This window comes from Hemitrygon akajei, chromosome 7 (assembly GCF_048418815.1).
Source record: "Hemitrygon akajei chromosome 7, sHemAka1.3, whole genome shotgun sequence".
Taxonomy (NCBI): Eukaryota; Metazoa; Chordata; class Chondrichthyes; order Myliobatiformes; family Dasyatidae; genus Hemitrygon; species Hemitrygon akajei.
This window is the reverse complement of record NC_133130.1, coordinates 184,042,723-184,055,547: the sequence shown is the minus strand read 5'-3', so window position 1 is coordinate 184,055,547 and position 12,825 is coordinate 184,042,723. Positions and strand designations below refer to the sequence as shown.

The following is a 12,825-nucleotide window of genomic DNA, read 5'->3' as shown; positions in this document are numbered from 1 at the left end:
GATGGTTTAAAAAGTAGGCATAATAACAAAATCCGTAAGTAATGTAATTAGAATGTATGTGTTAGATAAGATTCACTTGTTCAGAAGCTGGAAACAAAGGAAGTTTTTTTCTCTCTCTCCGTCTTCTGAATATCCTTTTCGACTCTCTGGCACCTGTTGGGCGGACATGATCAGAAATAGCCGTGTATTTAGATTTCAGCTGGTGCTATTTGACCCGACATTGACACTGGTGGCGAGAACGAGTGCCAAGGGGAACCTTGCTCGGAAATGATGTGGAATTAGCGAGCATTCGATAAAGAGTTGTTTACCTGGAGTGATGGCTGCCTGCGCTTCCATTTCCTGATTGGTTGGCGAGTGAGATTGGCAGCACAAGGCGACATGACTCCGCCCTTCCGCTGTCCGGCTTTCTGTCCATCCAATTAGCTGATTTTTTTTCTCTCTCTCAATTCGCAGTTATCAAGAACTTCCGTATTAGTTTAGGGCGGGGGCCGCAGGAAGTGTTTCTGGGTGAAAATTGCTGGCTGGAAGAGCTGGGCTGGGATTTTAGAAGGGACTTTTTTTTTGCACATCCTCCCCTTCCGATACTTCTACTCGACTTTCCCCTGTCCTCCCCAACAACCCACTCCATCCTAAAAGAGGGAAATAAATGTAATGCGTCCTGCTTTGAAAGCGAAGTTGCTCAAACCAGAGTACATCACTCAACGGATTCCGCTCGGCTTCCGTAAATCTTTGGATGCCACTATGCAACGTAAGTCTTCTTCCTCTCAAGTTTCCGAGTTAGGATAATCAGGGATCAGATACTCCGATGCAAGAATTCATCTTTATGGGAGTTGAGATGGATGTGAATGTGAGCGGAGTCTCAACCACCCACCCCCACCCACTCTAGGCTAGGGGATAATCTCAAATCTGCAAATCAGAAGCAAGTAAATACACATTTTTAAGACAACAAGGTAGCGGTAAAATATAAAGTGGCCTTGGTTGGTTTTACATAGGGTAGTTACAAGTGTGAATGTGTGCACGTGTGTCTAATTTGTGGACATGGGGTGTCAACCATGGGACCTCACATTAGCTGGCAAGTTGAATTTCTTACTAAAATAGAGGAAGACAGGTTAACTTGTTCGAATAACTAAAATGTATATTTGGGATTGACAGATTTTATTACTTACACTTATTCATGGAAATAGCTAAATAAATCATTCTTGTGCCAATTAATATTGTCTAAATAATTTAACAGTCAACTGTAAACATTGATTTAAATAATGATGTAAATTATTTCAGCATGTTATCGTTTACATTTATATCACTGGTTGTCCCACTTCTCGAGGCCTTTATAATATTTGAGGGTTTTCTCATTCGTTGAAACTCAATGTTTGAATGCAGTTTGAAGGATTCTGACGTAATGTTTGCGATGGGTTCTCGTTAAAATTGAACGAGCTAGTATGTTCCCCGCTGTTTGGGAATATGTCGACCCACACAAAGATAGCAGTATTATTCTGAGGTTCTTCAGAATATTTTTAATCGAATTCTTATATACAATTGTGCTTGTGTTGTGACCCTTTGCCTATGTTTAACTGGGTACTGTGTACACAGATATCCCACTTTGTGCCGGCTGCAATCAACACATCGTGGACAGGTTTATTCTGAAGGTTCTAGACCGTCACTGGCATGGAAAATGTTTGAAATGCAGCGACTGTCAGAAGCAACTGACCGAAAAATGCTTCAGCCGAGGGGACAGCGTCTACTGCAAAGAGGATTTCTTTAAGTGAGTTCATCTTATCCCTTCTCCCTGCATGTCTCTATCGGTCCGTTCACTACGATTCTATAGGGGAACACAAGAGGAAAAATTGGGAAATCTCAAACTGACACCAAAACTGAAAGCCTTTAAATTGTGTGTGTGTGTGTGTGTGTGTGTGTGTGTGTGTGTGTGTGTGTGTGTGTGTGTGTGTGTGTGTGTGTGTGTGTGTGTGTGTGTGTGTGTGTGTGTGTGTGTGTGTGTGTGTGTGTGTATTTTTACTGGAATCCTGCATCAATTGAAGCAGGCTTGATTATATGACGATTATATCACCATGATTATATTCCATTTTTTTCGATTAGATTAGATTCAACTTTATTGTCATTGCGCCGAGTACAAATACAAAGCCAATGAAATGCAGTTAGCATCTAACGAGAAATGCAAAGAATAGTGTTATTTACGAAATAACTGCAAATAAAGAGCAAGTGCTACAGCACACAAATATAAAAGTACTGAGACAGTACAATATGGGTGCAATACTGCTTAGCGCTGTGCTTAGCGCAGGGTCACAGCCTCAGGGAAGAAGCTCTTCCTGCGCCTGCTGGTGCGGGAGCGGAGGCTCCTGTAGCGCCCAGCGGATGGGCGGAGAGTAAAAAGTCCATGGTTAGGGTGAGATGCATCCTTGATAATGCTTTTCGCCCTGCCCAGGCAGCGTTTATGGTAGATGTTCTCAATGGTGGACAATTGGTTGCCGATAATCCGCTGGGCAGTTTCCCATTTAAAGTTGCTGACCAAATTTTCAAATCGTTCCAATCAGGACCCACGGTATTTCAGACACGTTTTATTAAAAAAAGACTTTGAAGTTGGGGGGGGGGGGCTGTAGCATAATACTACTGAAGTATTTTTGGACTACAATGACAGCATTGAAATGGACCGTAGCCCTCAGGCGCTATGATCAATTTCAGGGACTTGCTTGTTTATTTACACATTTACATTTAGTGTATGGATGCGAGTTTTAGTGGGTTGTAGCCCAATGCAAGCAGCCTCTACTCGGTCTCTCCCCTCCCACCTTCAACCTTACTATCCTTTGTGTTTGGAAAGGCCCCTTGTGTAGGTTTAAAGCCTGCCTTTAGGACTTAGACAGAAATCGAGACTGCCACTCGAGTTGTTTACCACCGTACTGTTAGAGGGCCTGTTACTCTCATGAGATCACTCTGGGGAGGAGTAAGGAAGTTCTCATCGGTGTCATGGTCAATATTAATCCTTCAACCTATGACCCAAACCTATACGTCCTTGGTAGTAATCACACTCTGATGGCTCTCTCTGTAAAGTAATTGGCTGCAGAGTTTTTTTTTACAATGCATAAACGGTGGTTTCCTTCTATAGAAATTCAAAAGCACTCGACAGTACCGCGCGCATTCGCCTCCCTTGAGGTTTTACTTTAAACAAATCCGAAACAATTGGTTTACAGTTTAAACGGGTAGAAACATTTCTTAAAAACAATACTCAAAAAATTGAAAGGAATTAATGAACTCAAGGTCTGCCAATGAAAATATTTAAACAAATTTGATGCTGAAGATGTCTGATTTTCAATGTATTAATTTTCCTAAATAATTCAGCAATCAAGGTCAACTTGTCCGGAGAAAGAATAAGCGAGCATTTTAAAACTAAGGTTTAAATATTGCGTCAGATCCGTGGAAAATTAACTTACTCTGATTTAAAGATATGGTCCGACCTCACCTAGAACAAAATAGGTCCTCTGTACTTGTTTGTTAGTTACGATTATCTATTGTTTATGCCAGATAGAAATTAATCGCCATTTCCTGCTCTTTATAGAAATGATAATATACTGCTTATATTTGAAACGTATTATTTTTTGATGGCCGTGGTTATAATATAACGAGTCTACATTAGGGGATACTATTTATTTTAGGTCTTAAACTTCGTCTTTCCCCCTTTCGAATAATATATACCCTTACAAAATCGTTACCAAGAATTCACCACTCGCACATTTGGACATAAAGCCGTTTAACAGCGGTGTGAATGCAAACGTGCACTCTCTCACCCACACACAGGCGCTCGCATACCAGACAATGGCACCAACGCATCCAACCAAGAAACTAAGCCTCTTATTCGTCTTTATTTTATTTTCCTTATTTTTATATTCTGATCTAGGGTGATTAATATCTCATTGCTATCTTCTTGCTTAAACAAGAGATTGAAAGGGAAGGATTAGACCCTCCAAATCCCCGAGCCGCTGAACTGGGTCAGTGCACAGACAAGACGAGCTGGGCAGAAAGTGGAGTCCAAACTCCGAATCAGATTGCTGGGGCCGTTAATGGGAGCCCTTTGTTGGTATTGGTGATCTGCTTAGAAGAGCTTTAATACAGAACTATATCCAAGTCTAGTTTAGAATGCCACGTAGGTAATTTCGTACAATAAATATAAACTATTTATTAATAGATACGTTATATTTAGCTTTGTAAATACTTTTGAGCTCTGGCTACCTTATTTTTAGCTCAATTTTTAAAGAAGATTTGGATTTTAAAATGATGGCGGCGCAAAGAATCAAACACCGAATCAAATGTTATGCCTTTTAACAAAATTAAAATTATTGACAACTTTATGAATGTCTAATCTGAGACATTGGCTTCTCCACTGACGTAACAAAATTGTGATTAAGGAGGCTGTGTTGGATGAGATAGTTGGTTGAATTCAAAACTTCAGTTCAGCCCTCTCATCTCCTCGCGACTGGTCACTGATAAAGAGATCACCACCCCCAGTCTTCCCACCCACCCACCCGTCTCCATATCGACTATCGGCTACTTCATTGCCGATCAATCCCGCCAGAGGCTGTAATGTGTGTCGATGTGCAGCCTTTACATAGAACATAGCCTTAAACCCTGACTAAAATTACTGTATTTCGAACAAAACATCGCCCCCCAACCAACTCCGATGCGTAATCGGCTAGTTTTCAATTAGAACTCGGGAAGATTTCAGGTCTTTGAAATTCTTTCCATGCACGCAAGGACTGCTAGTTCAGATTTTAGATTAAATAATAGCACAGGCCTTTAGAAAATCTTCCAACTGATCAGTCTCGGCGGATTGACTTGTTCACAAAGGAAACTACATAAGTCCTGCAATTACTGCTCACGTTCCATGCTTCGCGGCGCAATTGTAAGGTACCCCGATAAAAATAAAAACGATTATTCCCTCAACGTCACCTCACTGCTAAAGCAACACCTTAGCTCGAAGTCATCAAATCATCAAATAAAAAGGAATCTATTTTATCCCCAGCCGACCAAAGACTGGAACGCTTTCAACCGAAGGGTGTACAGCATCACCGTCACCTATTTCCTGTCGTCTTTCAAATGTCCCCTACTCTTTTAGTTTAGAACTCGTGGCAAATTTGTCATTAAGAGTTGATGTGCGGACAGTTCCATGAAGCGTAGTGAACCGTTATTCTGGAGTCCATTCCTTTGCTACTTTGTTTAATTTCTAAGCAACTCACTTTAAATTAAACTACCCCAAAACGATTTCTGTTTTTTTCTATAAATAACTTTAATTATGACAATAAAGGGGCGAACAAAGCTTAACATCTTCGCAAATTCGACTCTTTGCCAACATCTCACTGCGATTCACCAGTCTACGGTTTAGAAGGTCTTGGAGATTTGATTTTCACTGTTAAACGGTTGCGAAGGAATTACGTCCTAGCGGAAAGGGGGCTTGCCGCAAACGCCGGTATCTGTGCGGGAAGACATCGCGTTAATGTTGCAGACCTTTCAATAAGACGCGAGAAACCAGAAACGACTTGTTTTTATAGTTTGTTCCAGTCCTTACTTTAAATGTCCATTTCACCTAAGGTGACGGTAGTCTGAATACATCTTACTTCCGTTCCAAGTTCTGCACATAGCGTTATATTAATGCCATGTTATCCAGGGAACGACTCCGAGTCTCCCGGATTACAAATAATGTTACACTCTTTTATTACAACATCCGCCGTTCACGATCCTGGAAGATTTCAGTGCAACCATCACTTGTTACCTGTTAACGGCCAGACGCGCTCTGCGGTAACTGGGATCAATCAGAGCTGCACTCGTTGATTAATTATTGTCGCCAATTCTTATTATAATGTAACTGGCCGCATTCGTTTACTCTCGGTTTTTTTTAGCGCGTCTAATGTAAATACGACTGGTATTTACAAGCAAACGGACTGATTTTTAAACCTGATTGTGTCTTAATTTCGTTCCAAAATACTATAACGAAGGGACTAACTTGAGGCCTAAGCAAAAAGAATCAGTTTTAATATCACTAGCGTATGTCGTGAAATGTGTTGTTTTGCAGCAGCGTTACTTAGAATACATAAAAATACTGTAAATTACAGTAAGATATGTATGTGTATAAATTATATATAATTATATAAGTGTGTATACACGTTCATATATATTATTGTAATGTATAGTATATATAATATATATAGTGTCTGTGTGTGTAAAGGAAGTTCATTGCACCCTGGTGAATTTGATAATGAACTAAACTAATTAACAAATCGGAAACGCAGAACAACGCCTGTGGAGAATTAGTAGGTCAGGTAGAGACTCTCCATAGTAACGTGAATCCCCCGCTTCATGTCAAACAATACATTTATTTGCAATATCAAATATTTTATTTACCTGCTTAAAAGGTTGGTAATAGCAAAACAAAAATGTACTTCGGCGTGAAAAGAACATGTCATAAATCAAACATATTGTTTATCGAACATACACTGAGCACATTCTAAACTGCAGCTCAATTCCTGCTATGGATAGCTGTGTGCACTTTGTGGAATTGTTGCCAACGAAGGATCAAACAATTTCCGTGGGAGCGTCAATCCGATACTCTGTATCTCGGGATCTGCAGGTTCCAATTATCCGGAAGAATAACAGGTTGCTTGTAACCTTCTAACTGCTGTCTCTAACACAGTCAGTCTAGATGTGTTGAGAACAACAGTGAGAAAGTTACGGGCAACCCGTAACGCTTCCGAATATTTAACCCTTGAAATGACAACAACGAGAGACGGGCAGTTGGCGCTCCAGGCTGAGGCACTGGCATCTCTGATGTAGCAGTGAGTCCTGAACTTTGACTTGGGTGGAGTGGGGGGAAGTTGTGTCTGTCGACTGGACCACCGCTAAATGTATTTTACTTCGAATGAATAATGTGATAATATTTCAGGTGGGGGTTCGACGGGAACTGTTATAACAAGTTTATTGACCTCTCATACCAGGGAGCCATTCGAACCGTGAAGTGTTCTATTACAAAGCACGAATCTCGCTCAGTGGGCTCAGACATTCGCTGTTTGATATCACAGGATCTTGCGTTCTTTCACAAATTTTGTTGTCAACGCAGCTGGAAGTGATTCCTTCCCAGCTTCGTGAACGCATTTAATGTTCTGCCGAAGCGAGACAAGAATGCACCCCCTTCCCCCATCCATTCTGTCATTATCGACAGACGTAAACAATTAATGATAATCTCTCCGTCGCTGGCCGACTGAATGGACAGAAACCTCGATTCGCTTGCATTTTGGATCTGTCGCCTTTCTGCGGTGCTCCGTTCACACCTGCCGACGTTGCCCCAGTCGCCGGTATCCGGGCTCGCCACCGCTTTTTCTGGCGGGTAGGTTTTACAGAGAACAGTGCAATGGTGTTAAATTAATCCAAAGAAAAGTACACTTTTGGACAATCACACTCAGGATGTGTGTGTGTGTGTGTGTGTGTGTGTGTGTGTGTGTGTGTGTGTGTGTGTGTGTGTGTGTGTGTGTGTGTGTGTGTGTGTGTGTGTGTGTGTGTGTGTGTGTGTGTGTGTGTGTGTGTGTGTGTGTGCGCGCATCTAATGCATATCGGACCATAAGAACACCGAGCAGAGTAGCAGCTCTATACTCAAGCATATTCTGCTCTTTCATTAGGTCACGGCGGATTTTTGATCCATCAATTCCCGGACATCATTCCGACACTCCACATCTCATTTGAAAAAAAAGAAACCATTGGTCTCAAAATTGAAATTTGCTTTAGCATTCCAATTTTCATCCACTATTTATTCATACAAGTTTCAAGACTTAAATCGGGAGAGGCCAGGGTGTATTTGTCAAAACTCCGTCCCAGCGTTCCCGGAACTTGTACAGTCTTGGGATAACTTCTACTCACTCGCAATCATCTTATTTAAAGACTACTTTTCGCCAGCTACTTTGATTACTTTCTGAACTTTTCCAGATTACTTTCTGAATATTTTAACCTTCTTATGCACTTAGATCCCGGAAATGTTCTTTTAATCATCACTGAAATGTTTTTCATTATTTCTACCTTGCTTTTATATCTAGAACACCTCAAGTCTTCCTGGCTATAAAAGTGGTATCAGCATAAACAAGGGATGCAGTCTTTGTACAATTAGATAAAAAGTTACATGCAGTTCAGTGGTGGGCAGGTCATTGGACCCAGCCCGAGAGATAGTACACACCTTTGTCCAGAAAGCACAGCGGGGGCTTGTAAATGGAATGTCATGACGAATTAACAATTGAAATTTGAAGGAGGTAACGAGGGGGTGGGGGTCATTAGGGAAATATATTCAATGTAGTCTACTAAGATTTTAGCAAGACAATTTTTTTAACATGGCTGTAAATCAAAACGATAGGTCAGTGATTCAAGGGAAGCAGTAAATTTGGTCCAACATTTTCTCAGATGTACTGTATTTTTGTGAGCAGAAGGCTGTTATCACTGGGATTACACAGATTCACTTCTTGTTCCTTTACATATTAAGGTATGTGTTATATTGATAGAACAATGGTCAAACATACGAACATAAGGAGTTAGCTAATCGGTCCCTTAAAACTGTTCTACCGTTCAATAAGATTTGTCCTTCAATACCGGTTTTCCACATTTGATTTCCTTGTAGTTTAAACGTTAGTCTATTTATATCCATCTCTGCCTTCACTATATTCAGTGATAGCTAATGTATGTAGCGTAGAGAAGTCTGAAATTGAAATTCCTCCTCATTTTTGATTGTCACTGTACCCTTCAAGCTGTGCAGGTGCATGGTTATGAAATGCTCCCATGCACGTTGCCTTTGTTGCCATATTCTTTTGTATGATGTTTTATTAAAGTGCTGTGCAGTTTTCAGGGAAAAATAGAAAGATTGCAGTGATTTTCTCTGTTTGCTAATCTGAAAATTATCCAATTTTCCTGACTATCTGTTTTCTTTTAATTATCCAGTCCCCAACCCATTACAATTTACCATATTCCCCAGTCCCATGCACTTGTATCATGTGCAGTAAAACTTCGTGTGCCAGCATAAAGAATGCCTTCCACTTATAAAATGCACCTTTTGGTTTCCCAGTATCCACCTATAAGGCCATAAGACATAGGAGCAAAATTCAGCCATTCAACCCATCAAGTCTTCTCTGTCATTCCATCATGGCTGATTTATTATCCCTCTGAACCACATTCTCCTGCCTTCTCCCGTAACCTTTGATGCCCTTTGCTAATCAAGAGCCTATTAACCTCCACTTTAAATATACCAATGACTTGGCCTCCATAGCCATCTGTGGCAATGGATTCCTCCTCATCTCTTTCATAAGGGAAGATCTTATATCCTGAGGCTGTGTCCTCTGGGTCTAGACTCTCCTACCATAGGATATATCCTTTGCACCTCCACTCTATGTTTCAGTGAAAATCCCCTCATTCTTCTAAACTCCAGTAAGTACAGGCCCAGAGCCATCAAATACTCTTCATATGTTAACCCTTTCATTCTTGGAGTCATTTTCTGTATCTCCTCAGTTTGTTACAGATTCAGACTACACTACCCAATCTGTCAATTTCCCTAACATAAACCATGTGAATTCTGTTTGTTATTCTAAAGATTTTCCAGATGTCTTGCAATTGCTTCTTACCCATTGGTCATTGTTGGGAAAACTGGCCCTTGATTTCCTGCTCCCAGCTTCTCTATTTTCTCAAATAGTAGCATTGCGAGTTATCTTTGAATCCTCTGTGGCCTCCTCCAGAATCAAACAAGTTTTAGCAGATTACTGCCAACATATCCACTAACTTGGCTCCCACTTCTTTTTAAGTCCCTTCAGTCATCGAGGCCGTGGGTTCATTTTTTGGAAGGTGTGGTTAAATAAGCTTTTCTGCAGTGTTTAACTTGGCGGCTAGTGTATTAAAGAATTATTGGTAGTGTCAGATAATTCTTTTGAATGTTATTAGAGTGCACTCGCCCAGAGAAATGAGATAAATCCAGCATTCGCCTAACTTGTCTCTCATTGTTGGTGGAAAGTGTCTGATGAGACAAGGTGTGAGTCAGTGCACTTGTAGCCATGGTATTTATGTGGCTTATCTAGTTAAGTTTATGGTTATGGCATATTAATTAGGGGGGTGGAGTTGTTGCTGCTAATGTTTCAAGGAGCGAACATTGGATGTTTTCCTTTTGGAGATGGTCATTGACTGGGACTTGTGCAGGGCCATCTCCATTTATCAGCTCAAACCTGTCCAATCTTGCACTTGTGATGCATGGACTGCTTCATTATACTTGTAAATGGAGTTGAAGGCTGCATAATCATCAGTGTGCGTCCCTACATCTGACTGCAAGATAGAGGGAGCCCAATAATGAAACAGTGAAGGATGCATTGGGAAATGTTGGTGATGGTATCTATTAATTTATCTGAATGTGGGATCTGTTTTCTGTGCGTATCTATCTCCTCCACACAATTATCCACTTGTGTTAGGGATCTTTTTAACTATCAGGATACAATGTACAGTATATTAAGCTATCAAAGAGTTCTACCTAGCAGCCTAACCAGATACTGTTTCCATCTAACTCTTTTTATGTCTCTGGATAGAGTGTCTCTTTTGTGGCTGGGTAAGGTATATCTTCATCTGGGAAACTTTCTCTTTGTCTTTGTTCAGTGAATTTGGCTATCTGGCGAGAATATTCCATTATACCCTTACATGAATACATTACTATTTTATCTCTCATTATTGTATCTCTTAGTCTGTCTTGGGTAGAATAATTTTTAAAAATCTTTCGATGTGTGGTATATCTCTATCCATTGGTGTAAAATACTGTCTGGTCCAATACTTCTTTGTTATGTGATCTAGGAGTTCTCTCTATTTGTACTAGTCCTCTCATGGTCTGTCCGATGATGATGTTGCTCTCTACCTAGGTGTAGAAACATTTTACCCATCTGTGCAGAGTATCCCCCTCCCCCCACCCATCAGAAGCAAAATACCACTTGCATTTCTGAAATATAATCATGAAACATGAAGCATTGTAGATCAAGCTCGTGAAGAGGAAACAGACTTAATGTTTGAGGGTGATAATCTTTCAGAAAAATCTATCCAGGTACAGTATTCCTTCATTTGTTTTGTAGAGTGACCATTTGTGTATCAAAGTGGAATATTTCTGACAGTCTGGATACAGATAGATACAGGGGTAATGTCCCCAGTTCTGTCTTGGCCATTAATCTTTCTGCATGTGTATTATTTTTACCTATTTGGAGACAATACGTCTTGAACTGTCTGCTTACATTAATTTGTAATCTGCCTGAGTGTAGAACCTCTCTTTATATCCGGTAAGTTATTTCTTTATTTATTGATCTATTAGAATACAATATCTCTTTATCTGCCTGGCCTTGATATCTTTTTATCCATCAACATATGTTATTTCTTTATTTGTCTGTGTGTATTGCCTCTATTCATCTGGGTTCACTTTCCTTACACATCTGGGTAAGGCATCTCTTTTATCCATGAGACTATTCACTTTATCTATCTCTTACAGTATGTCCTTGTGTATCATGGTTAAATTCTCTTTTTCTGCATACACTTTGTATATAGATAACAATTAGATTAGATTATTCTATTGTCATATTCACCAGGTTGCAATGAAATCCCTTGCTTGGATTCTTTGCTTAGGCAGTAATCGGCATGCATAGTAATTATATTTCCAAGGTGACCACAACCTTGGCATGGGGTGTGCCTCATTGACCCAGAAAACTATATTGGCTGGAGTCAGGGTCTTGTGCTTTGACTCTTGGTAGGGTCACCCATGCCAAACAGATCAAAGGGTAGAGGCCAGACTAAGAGTGGTCCAGGTTCAGAGGTTCACCTTGGGGCTAACAACCTTGACTGGTCAAAAAAAATGGTTAACGAAACAGCAGTAAAGATTCCTTCTATGTTTGTGTGAGACCAAGGACAGATAAAGATGGAAAGCTTCCATTGCTGCCCTAAACACCAACGACGTAACGGGGAGATGAAAAATGAAGGGTAATAATAAATGCAACAACAAATGCAAATTAGCAGAATGGTGCAAAGATTGCAATGCAAGATGAAGTAGAGGGTATATATGCCTTTATTTCTATTTCATTGCCTTAAGGGTTACCATCTTTTATTTGGGACCAGTATTTACCTGATTTCTTTACATTCTTGGGTATGATTGTTCATTCTATGTCTGGGAAAAGTATCACTTCATATAGCTACCATGTCTTGTCATATATTGTATTTTCACAAGTTGTCTTAAAGAATGAACTTGAAATGGATCAGACAAGAGTTTCAATGAGAGAATCCCATTCTTGTCAGCTTAGGAATTAAAAGGATGACAGGTAGTGGTAGAGCCTAGTATTTGAAGATGCATCAATGAATCAACACAGGTTGAGTTATAAGGTTGAAGACCATCATAGAATATGAAACTGCCAGGTAAGACAAGTTTGGAAAGAAAGATGAGTGTGCTATATTTCAGTCTATGTGGTCGATCTCCTGTGCTATCTGGATTTAATATCTTTTTTGTCTGCGCAATTATCCCCTTATCAAGCTGAATCATGTATAAACTCTTCTTGGGCTTCTAGCTGAGTACAGGTATCAATTATAATTGATGTTTAGATGACAAACTCTGCCATCTTCTTCAGGGTTGATGCCTAAAGAAGGCTGCAGAATTTGTCATTGAAATGTCGGTTATAATCAATAGCTGTACCCGGCTGGAAGCCCAACAAGAGTTTATTTGTCAAATGTGCTGGGAAAGCACTAGACTCGGAATTAATTATCTTTACCCATTCAGATTTGTTATCCCTTTGCCTC

At 40.2% G+C, this 12,825-nt stretch overlaps 1 protein-coding gene across 3 annotated transcripts in view; it reads left to right on the top strand.

Annotated features, from left to right (window-relative positions):
* Positions 1 to 12,825, top strand: part of lhx3 (LIM homeobox 3) — a 65,732-nt gene that overhangs the window by 11,867 nt on the left and 41,040 nt on the right. Inside the window, exons 1-2 of one of the 3 annotated variants that reach the window (XM_073052857.1) lie at positions 520 to 748; positions 1,591 to 1,762. The exons of 1 other annotated variant lie outside the window; for it this stretch is intronic. In XM_073052857.1, coding sequence (XP_072908958.1) covers positions 652 to 748; positions 1,591 to 1,762 — 269 coding nt within the window. In that variant the 5' untranslated portion in view covers positions 520 to 651. Of the gene's footprint in view, positions 1 to 519; positions 749 to 1,590; positions 1,763 to 12,825 lie in introns of those variants that run through there. One more of the 3 variants, XM_073052856.1, reaches the window with a different exon arrangement.